The sequence below is a fragment of the Motacilla alba genome, chromosome 2 (genome assembly GCF_015832195.1).
Source record: "Motacilla alba alba isolate MOTALB_02 chromosome 2, Motacilla_alba_V1.0_pri, whole genome shotgun sequence".
Lineage (NCBI taxonomy): Eukaryota > Metazoa > Chordata > Aves > Passeriformes > Motacillidae > Motacilla > Motacilla alba.
The window spans coordinates 9948017-9965015 of NC_052017.1; the positions used below are offsets into that span (position 1 = coordinate 9948017).

Genomic DNA, 16999 nt, shown 5'->3' on the forward strand with positions numbered 1-16999 from the left:
GCCAAATAAAATCCTGTTTTTCAGTCATTTCTGAGTAATGACATCTTTCATTCAGTACCAACCCACATATATGGGGCTGCTGAGATGAAAGTAACCCCTAACATTTACCCAAAACAGCCTGTACTTAATTTTCAGAAAAATTTATAAAGATTGCCTTATCACCCAAGTAAAGAGCTGTTACCTAATTTTTAAAATACTGGGAGATGATATAGACGATGTGGAAGGAAACTGAACAACTAATATTTGGAACTGATCAGTAGTAACTGATATGTTCTATATGTTATCTATTTTGAGGCAACCTAGCATAGATTTACTGTCAAGTATCTGTGGGAGACACAAGGACTTTACCATCTTCATTTTAGTGCATATAATTGAATCCTTCCTATTCTAATTTACCACATGAAAATGAAAACAAATGATGCCTTCATCAGTCATGGTCAAAATGTGGATGCAGCCTCACGGTAACGCCTTGGGTTGCTCAGATTCATTGCTGTAAAATTCCACAGCATCAGCACAAGATGCCTGTCAGCTTGTTTCAGTATAAAACCACCTGCTGCACCACTGGATACAATTATACCTTTGGAGAGCGTGGCTTGAGTAAATGAGTGTTGACGTATGCAAGTTACCAAGGCATGGGAACGTGTCAGAGCTTTTCATGTCTGGAAGGACTCTTGCACTGTCCTGCATTTTAAAATGCAAAACTGGAAGGTGACATGGTGCTGATTTGAGTTCAGATTATGCATGTGTGAAGAGCAGACTCCAGCTCTTTTCAGGATGGATAAAACAGCAAATATTTAGCTCACAATTCTGCGTTTTTCACAAATACTCCATCACAACACAACTATTTTTAACAGATAATGTCCTTTGATGTGACATTTCTCCTCTACTGTGCTTGAAATACTAGATGGGCCTCAGCCAGTCCTGCTCATGTAAGCCTTGCCCTGATGGGCTCTATAAATTTCAATTAATAGGTTTTACGAGCCATATTTCTCAAGTGACATTGTCAACAAAGAAGGATGCGAGCACACTTGAAATTGCATTAGAGCATAACAAATGGCACTAGTAAACAAGCACCTGTGATAAATAACACTCCCATCATATAAAAGGAACTTTCAGCGACATTATTGATCAACTTTCTCTCATCCCTGCTCCCCAAAACACACATTTTGAGCTCATGAGAAGAAAGGTCTCCTGCAGGCTTCTCACAAACATCCAGAAGTAGAGGCCATCTGGACTTTCATCACACCCATGTTCTTGCATTACTTATCACACAAAGCATTTTGAGAGCAGCTCCTCCCACCATTTACAGATACAATCTGTTTGACCACTGCTTTTTGTCAGCCATTTAAAAGGGAAAAACACCTGTCCTGAAACTTCTGCGTTCCCTTAAGCAAGTGGGTTCAGACTAATATGCAGTAAACCAAGAGGGAATAACATGAATTATTTATATGACACATCCCTTTGAATATTAGTTTGTGATTCAGCACTAAGGTTGAAGCACCTCTAGCCTATTACTGTCTTTTTCTAAACTATAAGGTTATTTCAACTGAGAACTGGTTTTGTTACTCTTCCTTGTAGGAAGCTCAGTAAAAATACACCATAGATTTTGAAAGAGTCAGAGCATTAACAGGGAGCTCTCTGGATCTCTGCTCTGCAGGGAGTCATTTTAATGCATACTTCAGCAGTAACTCTTTGGAAATCCTATGATAATGACTTTACTGTCAGTGGAGATGGCTTGAACAAAATGAAAAATACTACATCTCCCAAGTTCATCTAGCATTATCCTACCATTAAACAGAGTTCAAATAAAAGGAGATGTGTTCTGTAACACTCTCTGCAGTAAGAACTGCTCTGTAATTACACAGTCACGCACTGAAGATAAAATGCCATTTTTTTTTATTTTGAATTATCCACAATGCTATGTGCTAATAATTTTTTCTTTGTAAGGTCTCAATGCTAGTTAATTTGGAAATGAATTTTTAGTGCTTCAGAGAGCTACAGGCACAGAGCTTATGTCTAGAAAGGGCACACCAGTCACGCCATTATGAAGTTTTCCCACTTCCTAATCTGTGATTTGAGCCAAATTTTCCTGGGTCAGCCCAGGAAATTAAAAACCTGCTCAGTGCTCAGCACGAGAGATGTCTGCTGCCCATTCACTTCCTCTCTGAACTTACAGGCAAGAGTTCCTTCCAAGGGAGCAAAGGCCTGCAGAGCCAATGGCAGGGAAATCCATCTAAGGGAAAGACACTTGGTACTTGTATAAAGCTGAGAGCAGGCAGGTGGAGCTGAGTGAAGGGCTCTCTGAAATCCTGTGGTTCACAGAAAGACAACTAACCTGGGCAGGGTAAGTTCCTGATGGATTGCTTTCAGATGTTCTAAACTAATAATGAGGTGGCTGAAAACCAACCACACTCTTGGCCTCATGTCCTTCCTCCTGTAAATGTTCTGTTGGAAAGCTAATTGAAAATCTAGTTAAATTTCACTTGGACGGTGTATTTAGGAATTTGTGGCAGGAAGTATTTTACTTAATGCTATTTTAGTGCTTTACACGTTTATATTGCATGTTCTAACCTGAAGCAATTATAATTGGCTGCAGAAACATGAACTTAAAAACAAAGTGCTTACTGTTCAATGTACAATTTTTGGAAAACTCTGCCAAAACAGACAATACTTACACCATTTACTGTGTGCTACAGCCCTCCTAACAGGGTAGTGCTGCTGGAGTAAAGGCTTATGAGAGGCTGAGGGTGCTGGAGGGCTTAGCCTGGAGGAAAGGAGGCTCAGAGGGGACCTTATCACTTCCTAAGTGATAAAGAAGGTTGTAGCCTGAAAGGGGGCTGTAGCCAGGTGGGTCTTTTCTCCCAGGTAACAAGTGACAGAACAAGAGGAAATGACCTCAAGTTGTGCCAGAGGAGGTTTAGACTGGATTTTAGGAAAAATTTCTTCCCCCAAAGGGTCATGAAGCATTGGAACAAGCTGCCCAGGGAAGGGGCTGAGACACCATCCTTGGGTATTTAGAAGATGTGTGGAAGGGGCACTCAGGGACACAGTTTAGTGAAGGCTTTGCAGTGCTGGGTTAATGGTTGGATTCAATGATCTTAAAGGTCTTTTCCAACCTGAAAAACACTGTATATCCATAGCACTTAACAGTTCTAGCAGCATTTAGCAGTTTTAGTGGAATTTATTTATTTTTAGTCCCACATTCCTCAGACTCAAAGAGCATTTCCAGATGATTACTGAGAGTCTGTGAATGGTTAAAAAGTGCCTGTCAGCCAAAAGCAGCCTGCAGAAGGTCATAATTCTCTCTAAACAGAGTACTTAAGAATACTGTTTTCCTCAATGGCAATTCCACTTAATTCTCTCATTTTAATTAATTTTATGCTTACGGTGGCATTTTTACATTTTTATTTACAGAACTTCCTTTTGCATTTCAACTTATTTAATTTAAAATGAGATAAAATTACAGCAATGGGAGCCATAAAGCATTCTGAAGTTAAATCATTACTCTTAAATTTTTTCTCGTATGTCTTCCTTGGACATAAACAAATTGCAAACTGTTCATATCATATAGGAGTTAAATATGCAGATTCATATTTAATTTTTTTTTTAAATTACCAGATGTACACATTCAGTGGGTCTATTTTCACTGGTGTAACACATACCTTCGAATAGCCACAGTGAGAGCTTCTGGTGAACTAGCACAGGGACAAATGACCTCCTGCCTTAGACCTTTACTTTGGAAGACATTGAGAAATGCATCACAGGAAGAAATGGACCCTGGGGTAAGGAAAAAAAAAATAATCAGAGAGAAAAATAATTTGATTTCTGAAGTGATGCTATTCAAGCTGCAAATTTACTGTTTAATATATAGGCTTTTCAGGAAAAATAATTTAAAAATGATCCTTGTCCACTGGGAAATACATCATAGCTGCTACAACTATATTTATGTATGTATGTATGTATAAGCAGTTGTGTATATGTGTACAGGGAATAAAGACTAATTTTTAAACATGAAATCTTTACATTATGCTTACATAGAAAAGCCATTACTGCTAGATTTACAGTATCAATTTCATTGCAGTGTTCTTTTATAGGATGAGGGAAATTAAGGATTTAACTCATAAATTCCAAACAAACTACTACAACCAAGCAGAACACCTCTATGCTGGTATCTTAAATAATACAGAGAAACAGCTCATGCTGTTAATTGCCATGAAGTGATTCAGATATGTTTCTCTAGAGTAGCTTAAGTATTCCCCTAAAATTCTCAGTTACTTCTGCACCTGAGAACTGTCATTCAGGGGAAATGTTCTGATCCTTTCTATAGCTTAAGGTCTTCATTGCTTCAGCTTTTATTCGTTCAGTCTTTATACACGACTGTGATGATAAACAAAACTAGATTTACTGCAACTTACATTACATGGAATATCAAGTTTGTTTCAGGATGAGGTAAAGAAAAATATACTTTGAAAAAAATCCCAGACTGATTACTGTTTCCATAAATGTCACACTGTTTGTAGTAGACAAACTGCATATTTTGCAAATATTTTAGCTAAGATGGGTGAAGATTGAAGCTTTAAGTGCAAGAGAGAAGAAACCCCTTCCTGCTCTGTCCTGTGCTGGAGCAGCAGAGCTTACATGGGTTGGCACCATCAGCCACTATCAGCATCCGCAGCGAGGAGAGGTTGATGTCCCTCTGGTCTCGATGTGCCACCAACGCCCAGTGCATGTCTCTGGACTTCACACAGGCAACTTTTGCTGCAACAACAATGAGAAAATTACTAACACACCATAGAAAAGCTAGACAGCTGTGTTATCAATTTGCACTTCTGATTTTGACTATTGAGCAAACTTCTTATATTCTTGCTCCTTACCTTTGTATTGACAGACTTTTTGTATCCATGACAGAGGATTCACTTTCATTAAGGAGTATGGAATACTGATGACATGCATCATATTCATGACACTCTGAAATCAAAAAGATAAAAGGGTTTTATAAAAAAAATGTGGCAACTACTCATATTATGTTATGGGCAGGGGCATCTATGCAAATCACTCTGTTCTGGCATTCATCTTTTCCTATCTAGCTACCTAGATGAAGATGAAACAGACATGCTTAAATTAAGGATTAAGGATTTACACTAATCAGATTGTCACTTTTATGCAGTACTGAAAAAAACCATTTTCTTTCTATTCATACTCAAAGAGGTTCACTCTAAATAGAAAAAAATTTAAAAAAAAAAGAACATTGGGTGAAGAATGTCTGCATGTTTGCTATGCAGCTAAATATTATCTCTAAGTCTGATAATCTGCCATATATATGAAAATTGTGCTAAAAAGGACTAAAGCAGCAAGACATCTATCTATGGAAATCCATCTCTGGGAAGACTAAAAGCTACCAATGGTAGTGGAGCACAAATTATTTAAAAGACAGGAGACAAAGAAATTGAAATCACAGACTAAGCAGAAATCAATTTCTTTTAAAAGAACATTAATGAAGAAGGTTTTAGTCTCTCTCCAGGTGAGCTAATTCCAGTATTTTCAACAAGGTCAGGAAAAGTTCCAGGAAGTATAGAAAATGCAGCTGAGTGAAACCAATGACAAACCCAAAGCTGATCTCTCAGTCTGAGCCCATCAATTGCATCAGTGATTTCCCAGTGTTAAACACACACACCCTGTAAACGAGCTGCTGTTTTACTTCTGTTAGCATTTAGAAATATCTCCTCAGGGCAACACGCTTCCCCTCATAGCAGCTCAGGTTAAATAGAGTATGTTTTGGAAAACCTAGGTTTAAGAAAGGTTAAGTGTCCCAGTGGGTTAGTCATCTAAACACTTGGAGAGCTGCAAAAGATAGTTATCCTTTCAGTCTGGCACAAGCACAGGTACAGGAAAACAGGCAAGTACTGAAAAAATGAAGTTCAGAACAAGATTAATAGCAAAGGAAGGCACAGAACAGCTCTATTAGACATTTGCTTTCAACCAGTGATAAAGATGGTTTTTTAACATGAGATACTTTTAGGTGTTAAGCCTAATCATATCTGCTTCAGAAATGTTATTACTGCACTTTGATAGTGAGAACAGTGTAACACTGCATGGGAAAAACAGATCAGACCACTGGGAATCCTGGGGACCCCCAAAATCATGGGATCCCAAAACAATGACCCTTCAAGACTTGACATCTGTTCTTAAAATGATCAGTGAATAGTAAACAATTTGTCAGTCACTGAATGCAACAGCACCTTAAGAAGCAATCCTTAAAAATACATCAATTGTCTCCCATGTCAATTGAAGGCGACATTCCAACATCAAGTAGCAAATTAATGCAATTTAAAGTATTGGGAATACTTAATGTTAGCAAAACCATCTGTTGGTGGGAGTTTTGACAGGGAAGCTAGTCAGGGACAATAGAACTGTGCCATTGGATCATATCCCTACAGAGGAAAGTACTAATTTGATTTGTTTCTGCTATAAAGTTTGATCTCAAAATCACATATTGGTGAGATAACATGATAAGAATGGGATCACAGTACTTGACATGATACATAAAAATACACTGACATCTTTACCATGCTCATTATGGGTAAATGCACTAGGAGAAGATCATGGGTTTAAATGACATTTATTATGCTTTCAAAGCAGAAAAAATTGTATTAGAAGAAACTGTAGGACATCCCAGTTTGTGACAGCACTAAGCATATTAGGTAAAGTTTATTTTCAAATACTCAGAGAGAATAGAAAAAAATACTTACTGTAAGAATTCCATGCCATAAACCAACATCCTTCTTGAAATCTAGTACATTCACAATTGTTTCAGCTGTCCAACAAAAACAAAGCAGAATTTATTTTTTAGAACATGGCAATGACCCAAGGCAAACCTACTCAAAGGAAGGAAGCTTCAGTATAACATGACTGATGACCTCAAAGGTTAACTTTCAAAGTAAATCTCCACTGCAGGATTTATATTGCTTAAGACATTATTTGTACCTCTCCTATAGATATTTTAAACATGAACATATTTCCTGAAACAAATGAAAAAAAAATCATGCTTTTAAATCTAGAAGCCTTTGGCACCAGACTGTGTAAAACACAATATAGGAGACTGATGAGAAAGAAATGACAATCCCCACTTGATTTTAAGGATGATGTACAGTGATGATGTACACATGTTTTAAGGATGATGAGCACACTCCGTACCTTCTGTGTATCCACATGCCTGGGTCAGAGCTTGGCAGTGTGTCAGCAGTGCAATCCTTGTCACAGTCACCCCAAGCACACTTCCATCTTTACATGTTTTGTACTAAAAAGAAATAAGCAGGGAAAATCAGTGTGAAAGAATTGCCATAATTCCATTATTTAATAGCTATGTTTAAAGAGTTTCCTCTGCAGGTGAATGATGGACACATCTAACGACTCTATTTTAAGAAGGCAGCAGCACTGGGTTGTTTTGGAGGCAATCCTTTGTTAAAAGCAATTTTTTTTTTTTTCAGATTGGCTTTCTCTTTTGACTGAAGATTCACAGGTTTGATATCTGAAATCCATGTGTTGTTTGAAAACAGGCATTATGGAAACATAACTCAAACAATTTTGATCATGTCAGTGACTAATGGACTGGCTAGATTTAGCAGAGAATAACCTAGTTCAGTCCGTTCAGTGTTTACATGTTAGATTTTATAGGCCAACCACTAAACCCCAGCTTCTCCCTTCTGCATCTTATAAGGCATGTGATAAGAGCTGACTGCAGAATCCTTGCTGGGTGCTGTGATAATAATCTATATATATACAGTCTGAAAGACACAAGCTCTTTGATCAGAAAAATGTGAGACTCGTGAGAAAGCAGCAGAAAAGAGGTGGGAGGCCATTGGTGATTATTGAAATAATTGTTGTAACTTTATGTAAGTGTCTGAGAACTATCAGGGGCAGATAATAAATTAAACATTTATCTTTCTCCATTATGAAGATAATCAGCAAGATTGAGAGTGAAGACATCTCTGCTTCTTTATCCCAGTGTCCTGACTGCACAAAGGCAGGAAACACCTTTGGTCCATTCATCCACACTTAGTTCCTTTGAAGAATAATTTAAATTCAATATTAACACCACTGAATTCAAAGCATTTGAGTCTATGCAGAAGAGGGAGAAAATGATGGGAAAAAAGGAGGAAAATTAAATTCAACAGCATTGCTAACTTTCCCTTCCTGATGCTGTTCTGTTCTTGGGAGTGTGACTCATAAAGCAGTAAGTGACAGGCAAGCATTTGAACAAGAAATTCTTTCTTTTTCAAAGGGTCTGAAGGTTGTGCTATAAGAACTGAAGCTTCACTGTGAACCTTGTCATCTATCCATCCCAAGGCTAGTGGGCAAGCCCACACTGAACAGAACCAAGACTGCTCAAGGCAAATGTAATATAACACTGCAGCAGCCACGTAAAAATGTTAATGTTAGAAACACCCAGAATACAATTTAACATTCCATTGACTTTTCTGAAATCAGTATTGGTTGAATTTATTAAAAAACATTACTTATTAACAAGCTAAAGCAGGATGTTCTTTGCTTCTGTGACTACTGAATGAATAATGATGTTTACCTAATCCAGAGTGCCATATGTAATGATTTGAGGAGAAGATGCATCTTCATTAACTCACCTCAATGTAAGCTGTGTCATTGTTGGCATCCTTGATGTGTGGGAACCAGTCACGAGGTGGCTTGGAGAGGTGTTTAGACTCAGTGACAAACCACAGCAGCTTTGGCCAGCCTGAGGTACAAACAAAAGCCAGCTTTCATCGAGTTTCTACTGGATAAGACAAGACAAAAGCCTTCCCTGCCAGCGTTTTATTCTTGAAAAGTCTGTGTCACCATTACCTAAATATTGCTTCCTTTGAACCTTAGTGTAATATGGGAAAGAAGATTTTGCAGATCTGCTTTTCTAACACAGCTACTGAGGTGTTTTAGGCAGTCCCTGAGGGAATGGCTGGGCACTTTAGGCTGTTATTGGCCCCAGCAGTTTCATTAACACTCCCCCATCAGAAGGTACTGTCTCTACACCTCACTAAAGGAGAGAATTATATGAACACTGCTCATCTACTACAGTCCTAAGTCTGTTGGTTGAATGTGGCTACAGATGGTCTCAGCAGCCTGGCTGAGCCAGCAGAGAACTGCATTGGGAGCACTGGTGCTGCTCTCCATCCATGAGGCTGGCACAGCCACCACTGCCACGGTGACACACCAGGACAGCGGTGTCCCAGCAGCCCAGCTGCTGCTGTGGCAAGGGTTTCATCACAGCCTGATCCTCACCCACACCCACTAAACAAGTGCAGTCTGTTGTAGGAAATGACCAGTGAAAGCCATGATAAACTAGGGCTAGGTTACCTTTGAACTGTGGTATCTCCCCTGTGGGGCTTTTAGGCAGTCCTTTATGGCATGCATCGCTGGTCAAGGCCACAGTAACTCCACAGCTTCCAAGCAAAAAGCCTATTTGTTGACTTCCTGCATCCTAAGAGATGACAAAACACAGAATTGATTAGAAGTGATTACAGGATGAAAGCACTTTTGTGCTTTGGGCACATTATCTTGAGAGGCAAACAGTCTCTTTCCTTTAAATTGATTTCCTTTTAGGTGACTATCAAAACTCATCTGTACATTGACAAAGGAATTCCACAAGCTAGGTATCCTCTTGTCTATAGCAGCATAAATCATAAAGACAGTGGAAGCCATCAGATGGCATCTGCTCTTGCATCTCTTCAGAAATGACAAGTGGCTGGGAGGAATGCCTGATCTGACAGAGGGTTGTTCCATCCAGAGGGATCCCTGGAGAAATTGCTAGACAGGGCCCTCATAAAGTGCACCAAAGGTAAATCCAAAGTCCTGCACCTGTGGAGGAACAAACCCCTGTGCCAGAATGGTCTGGAGAGCAGTTTTTTGTGAAGAACCTGGGGGTCCTGGTGGACAGCAAGCTGAGTGTGAACCAGCAATGTGCCCTGGCATGAGGAAGGCAAATGGCATCCTGAGCTGTGTGAGGCAAAGCATTGCCAGCAGGCTGAGGGAGGGCATCCTGCCCCTCAGCACCAGTGAGGCACATCTCCAGCGCTGGCACCAGTTCCGGGCTTCCAGGCAGAAGACACAGAGCTACTGGAGAGAGTCAGCAAAGGGCCACTATGATAATTAAGGGGCTGGAGCATCTCTCCTATGAGGAAAGAGTGAGAGCTGGGACTGCTCAGCCTTGAGAAGAGCATGCTTAGGGAGGGATCTAATCAGTGTGTACAAACACCTGAAGAGAGGGTGTGCAGGAGATGGAGCCAGGTTCTTTCCTTACTTTGCCCAGTGCTGGGACCAGAGGCAACGGACACAAACCAAAACAGAGGAGGCTCCCTTTGACAATCAGGAAATGCCTTTTTACTGGGAGGGTGACTGGCACGAAGTACCCTTAGAGGTTCTAGAGTTTCCATACTTGGAGATATCCAAAAGCTACCATGGATATAGTCCTGGGCACCCTGTTTGAGTGGGGAAACTGGACCAGGTCACCTCCACACATCTCTGCCAACCTCAACTGTTCTGTGATTTTGTGACAATTCTAGGAAATATTATGGATCACAGATGCTTCCACCTGGAGAAAGCTTTCAACCATTAAGATGTTATGATGGGTGTACAGTGGTGAGGGTTTCCCTATTTATGCTGATGTAACCTGATTTGTCAATAACCATTTCATTGAGTAATTACAAGCACATTTCAGGAGCACCACATACAGTCAAGTGCCCATTAGAGTAAGCTCATTACGTTTTACTTTCATCAAGGGGGTAGAAGCAGTGAGACTAAGAAGTCATGTAAAGATTTCCCAGTCTAGGCCATAGTTGTTCTTTAGGAGATGCTGTGCTTCTACAGCGTTACATCTGCTTTATGTATAGTGTGTTGTCATTACTCTTTTTACATCTCTCCAACAGGCTCTTCAACAGAGCAAAGCCCTACATGTAAATGCACATAGAAATATTGACCCTTTCTTCACAGAATTATTCTACTGAAAACCGCCTAAAGAGACTCAAAAGATCAAATTAAAATATCTTTCAAATCAACCACAGAGCACACTCAACAATGGAAACAACCAGAAATATGGAACAGTTGCCTTAATCTATTGATTTATTCAAAGCAAAATTGTATGATGGAAAGAAAGCCCGAGAGCCTAACTGACTAATTCTTAATGCAATTTTTATGTAGTCAAATAAAACCATCTAAAATGGAGAAGCAATGAGAACAGAGGAAAAGCAAAAGCTTATTTTTCCATACCACCTCAAAATATGTATATGGCAGCAATTGTCAGAACTTTGATAGCTGAGCAAGCAATGTGAGACAATTAACTGATCTGTCAAAGTCCATGCTATATAACTCCTCCTATCCAGAACTATTGTATTTGCTTTTTCTTACTATAGCCAGAATGTTTATACAACCAGGAAAGAAATGAAAAGGATTTTTTCAGCAAGGCTTTTTAAATGTAAGCTTGTGTATCATCTTTGCCCATACAAAACCAGACAATGAGAGTGTTCTTTGAACAGCAGAGAATAATACTGGTGTCTCCATGAACAACACTTTGGAGAGTATGTTGTTGGCCCCACCACACCTGCACCAGTGGAGCTTCCAGGACTTAATGGGCTTTGTCCAGCATTAATTATTGTCCTCACTGACTCTCAGGTCAGCTGCTCCCCATCTCTGTTGTCAAACCTATGGGCCAAGCACTTAGCAAGATGTAATCCTGGTTCCACATGAGGATGGGACCTGTCTCCACTCTTGGAGTCTTCTCAGAGGAAGGAAATAATGGGTGCCTGAACAGTGCAGGAGGGATGGCTCTCCTGAGGGTCCCTCAGAAGGAATGGCAGGAAGAGGAAGGCTGGAGTGTTTCATGGAGAACACCACTCCTTGGTCATGACAGCTTCTGAGACCTGCTATTCTATCATCTATAAAGGGAGGTCATGAGTTCCTTAAAATATCAGATTCATACTACCATTGCTCACAATTTCCTATTAAATTTAATCTAATAAATGCTTACTAGTATATGTACAAATTTCTAACTACCAATTAAAAAAGGCATATAAATTTTATAATTGAATGCAGCAATGGCATTGATCTCAATTTTAAATTACAATGTTGTTGTAACTATATCCTATAAAAGACTGCCACAAATTGTTTCACCACTATATCAAGAAAATGCCAATTCTCAAGCAATGAAATTCCATTTAATGCTGGACTTTGTAAACAGAAATTAACCTAACAAATTCCATTAAGAAATGTAACATAAGGAAACCAGTAGAAAAGTAGGAAGTGTGGATCCTCAAGCATCAGCATACCATGGCCCTGAGGGATGCATCAGCTAAGAAATCACCTGTCAAATTCTTCTCCCAGCAAAAGAACAAAACAGAAGAAAGAAACTTGTATTAACAGTGTAGAGGTTTTTAGATAAAACAGGAAAGAATGACTCTGCTTTCCCTTGGTGCCAAATCGACTGTCTTAGAGGATGCCCACATAAATATTAATCATTCCTCTGTAGCAGTTCACAGACATACACAGATTTCTTAATACAATCTATGCACATGTAACAGTTTGTAATAACACACTGCTTTACATCAGGACAGCCCACCTCAAACAGCATTAAAATCTTCACCCTATTCTTTTCTGAACAGATATTCTTTCAATTGTTAGGAAAACATGACTGAACAATCATGCGATATAACACTGCCACAGGAGATTGGAAGACTTTCACCAGGCATGGGCAGTGTGTTTCACAGACTTTCAAATCCCACACCATGCTTTGGTGGCCACAATAAATCCTACCTTGCAAGATAAAAGCAAATCAAGATGCTGAAGCAGAGGTGCTGTGAAAGACACTCTTCTCAAAGGCCAGAGGATTTTGCAATATGAACACAATGAAACTTTCTGGTAGTCTCCTACTTGGTGTCCATCAATTCTACCTTCAGTCTCAGTCTCTCACATCTCATAACTAGTTATCCTCACCTTCTGCTTGCTTCTGGTGGTTCCATCCTGACCCAGAATCTAAAGCTACTGCAGAGAACAGAGACATGAAGAGGGGGTTGACTTCCCTTGCCCCATATAGGTGCTTCTGTGATAACTGGTGCCCCACAGAAGAACTTGTCTCTAACTACTCAAGTGGTGTTGGGATACTGGCCAGACAGCCAGGAGGTGGAAGATCTGAAACCTTTATACATCCCACAGACACACCACAATGTTCCTTACACACTCAACCATGTCACACAACAGTCTTTGCTGCTCCTCATACCTCAGCATGACAGGCCCAGAACAGTGAGGACCTGGGCAAAAGTTGGGTTTGAAAAATGAAGTTTGAGCTAAAAGTGCAATCCTTTGCCTGAGGCATTTAAGGGCAATGATTATTACAGATTTGACAGACAAACTATTGGCCTGCCTTTTGACTAATGTGAAATGAATGGTTGCAATGGTGAAAACTACTTTGTAAGTTGCAAAGAGACACAATCAAATAATATTCTGCCAAAACCTCCAAATCCTCTTCCCCTCAAAGTAAAATCAATCTTCTACCTGTGAGGGAATAGATTTTCATGACATACTGGTTTGTCAGATGTGTTACTTGCTATTTTTTATCTGCTACTTGGCAACCCCCCCACTTGCCATAAACACTTTATTTTGCTGAATGTTGTGAAGGTAGGAGGAACCTCAGGGAGCTAGTGGAGACCAGGTGAAATAACTGAATGCAGCCCCAACTGCAGACAGAGAGAGACTTGCCAGAGATGCTCATGGTCAAATCCTCCACAACTCACAGTCTAAAGTAACATGTAATGCAGGTGGAAGGCAAAACACTGAGCTGAGGTATTGCAGCATGAAGTTTGAGACCAATTGCTGACTTTGGAACTACCACTTTACATTTCTTGAAGGCACAGCACTTGCTGGGGTATGAAAATTGAGGTGTGCATAGCATTAGACTATGTCTGCACACACCTAGAGAGATCAATCTTTCAGATGAAGCAAGCCAGAAATCCTCTCTGCTGTAGGCAGCCATTCAAAAGTTCTCTAAAGACTTTTATTAAAGGTTCCCTAAAGGTTTTCACCAGTACTTGGAGGCAAACTGTCTTCTTCCTGCTGCAGAGTGATAATTCATTGTCAGGATAAAAAAAAATCCCACGTGTGCTTGCATTTCAGCATGCTGTTAATGTCATTTCTGTAATGCTTTGTGAGAGTATCTGTGTGAAGGAAAACAGTTATGATCCTGTCTCCGTGAGTGAGAGTGCATGTCCTTGTCTAATAAGGAAGGAAGAGACAGCCTGTGTAAAGGTTGGCCTGATAAAGGTTACTTCTGTTCACTTGTAAATCCCAGACTGCTTTCAAAATGAGAATTATGTGGTGGAGCATCACAGACTGAACTAATCTTGTTTTCTGTTACAATGCTTATTTGAGTTCCAGTGCCCTTACCCTAACAAAAATTTGCTGGTAGAGAACAAGCAAGGCAATGATCAGATGTAAAGGCCAAGCATCACCAGTTCTGAGCCAAAAGAGGCATCAAGGAAACCTTATTTTAAAAAAAACAAAACCACAAAGACCTTAGAAAAAATTAAACACAGTGCAGACACAATCTTCATACCCAGCTTTAAGATGAAGAAATTAACTGTCTCCTCAGACAACAGCGTTGGTATCTGCCTGCAATTTGCATGTGAAATTTGCAACTATGAACATCTTAACGTCCAAAAATCTTAATAAAAGCGAGACAATGGTTATTTTTGGCAGTGGACACTGCATGAAATATGATATTCTCTCCAGGAAACCACCATTTCCTAAACTTGAAAATGTAATAAGGAAACACAGACTTCAAAGGATCTAAGATTCACCGTGGCAAACTGAGCAAGGTCTTCTTGGTGCTCCAGTGCTGAAGTGCATGAAGAGGAATGCACAGGCACAGGGCTTGCAGGGCCCAGCACTCTGCACAGGGGGCTCTGGTGGGGCTCAGGGAACTTACTTACATTCTTTGGAGGGACTGGAAGACGATGCCACTGAAAAGAATACATGAAACATTTTCTACATATTTTAAATGCAGGGGAGAAAGAGATGCATTGTCAAAAGATGCTCAAAAACATGTAGAGCTCCAGTGTTTCTGGCACGCTACAGCCCTACAATGAGCAAAGCTGAGAGAAAGCAAAGCTCATTTTATCTCGAGCCCTGAAACACTAGGAAAGATGTCAAGGTGTATTTCCTTCGGACTAGAATTCTTCTTTCAAAGAAAGATATGACTGGGAAAATTTCACTATCTTGGAAGAGATATACCACCCTGGCTACTGTTAAAGCCTTAATAACTTTTCAGGATTTAATAAAAAGAGCTCCTCAAAACCAGTTTTTACCCCGTATGAAGCATTCTTTAAAAAAACCTCAAGTATCCTGGAGTGGGTCTCTCCAGATTTCCTATGACAACACACAATTCTTCCAATCCCACTGTGAGAGCCAGCATCTGGAAAAGTACAGAAATGCCTGCTGGAAGCACACATAGCATTAAATCTAATAGGCTAGGAAATAGCATTTTGAGTGAGAAATTAATTTTTACATGCTTTCATGTCACACACACCCTGCTACAAATTCTGGCTATGATAAGGAGGCCATGAAGATCTGTGAGGGATAGATTTCTTCCTATGTTCACAGCATGTGACTGAGCATAACTGTGAATGTGCTTGGAGGACAAAAATGTTATTTTTAGATTAAAACTGATTAGCTCCCCTGACTGTGTCAGAGCAGAATAATAATATTTTTCACGGCGCCGATCAAATGGAAAAAAACATTGACCTAAAAAATATAAAGAAATCAAAACCTTATTTTAAAATCTTTTTATGAGGGACATAGTAAATCACTGTTTGAAATAAAACTCAACCATGTTGAAACTCCCATCTCATCTACTTTGACAGCACATTCTATAACATAGTTTCCAACTCACATCGTTGAAAGCGTTTATAACACTCCAAGATTAACATAAGTGGCAGTTCTGAAGGAAGAGATGCTGTGTAAGACACATTGTTTGCTAATGTTTGGGAAACATAAAAAAATTTTGAGAGAGGGACACCATTCTGAGAGAACAGAGCCTATAAATGAAGGGATGAGGATTAGCTCTAACAATTTTGGGGAGTGTTGATGATAAAGGCATTGCAATGGTACCAAATTCAGGGAAAGAAGGAGAAATAAAAATTCTGCTTCTTCTATTGTTACACTGACTGCAGAACCCCTGACTGCTGCTTTTAGAATGAAGAGTTGGTTTGGGATTTCGGTTTTTAATTTTAAATCAGATGTCCCAAACCTAAAGAGCCAAAGCCATGCTGCAGGAATTTCAATTTCCAATTTTTCTTTGCCAAACACCAGGAAGCTTTCTGGGAATAAAACTGGAGAATGCTGCATGGCTGCTGGATGTTCAGACAATCCATCCCAGATGCCAGGTCACACATCCCCTGAAGTTCTGGGGGTATTCTAGGTACTCTGTCAACATAAAGGTGGGATGTAGAAGGAAAAAGCAAGGCAAGATGCACCTTCACCTAACAGTGAACTGGGAAAAAATCCCATCAAATTATTAAAAAAATAACAGTTATGCTACAAAGAAAAGGGAATACATACAAAATCTATATGCTGGTAAAGCAAGAGCTGCTACTTCCATGTGGGTACAGATGTCTGCAGAGTAATCTGTAAGGCAAAAGTCTATCTGGCTGCAAAAAATTACTGCTCAGTTTTAAATTGCCAAGGACAAAATTCTGCACAGAGCTGTGAAAAACTCTTCTTTATGAAAATGTAGAACAGTATTAAAGCTGCTAGTACAAACTTTAAATATTAAAAATGGCTGCTAATATAACTACCTGAAATAGCTCATCCTGAATCAGCTCATTATTCTGTAAGCCTATAGTATAGTATAAAATATAATTGCTGGTCTATTTGCTAATCCACATCTCTGTCTTCCAGAAAGCAACCCAAAAGATGTCCACTGCCAGAATGTACTGAAGCATGCAGAACA

General features: G+C 39.6%; 1 protein-coding gene across 5 annotated transcripts in view; it reads right to left on the reverse strand.

The window, feature by feature from the left end:
* DIP2C (disco interacting protein 2 homolog C) overlaps nucleotides 1–16999 on the reverse strand; it is a 309807-nt gene that overhangs the window by 71612 nt on the left and 221196 nt on the right. For all 5 annotated transcript variants that reach the window (XM_038160679.1, XM_038160697.1, XM_038160689.1 and 2 more), the window contains 7 exons: nucleotides 9364–9487; nucleotides 8640–8749; nucleotides 7195–7297; nucleotides 6750–6814; nucleotides 4875–4968; nucleotides 4639–4758; nucleotides 3663–3777 (listed from right to left, as the gene is read on the reverse strand). In XM_038160679.1, coding sequence (XP_038016607.1) covers nucleotides 3663–3777; nucleotides 4639–4758; nucleotides 4875–4968; nucleotides 6750–6814; nucleotides 7195–7297; nucleotides 8640–8749; nucleotides 9364–9487 — 731 coding nt within the window. The remainder of the gene's footprint in view (nucleotides 1–3662; nucleotides 3778–4638; nucleotides 4759–4874; nucleotides 4969–6749; nucleotides 6815–7194; nucleotides 7298–8639; nucleotides 8750–9363; nucleotides 9488–16999) is intronic.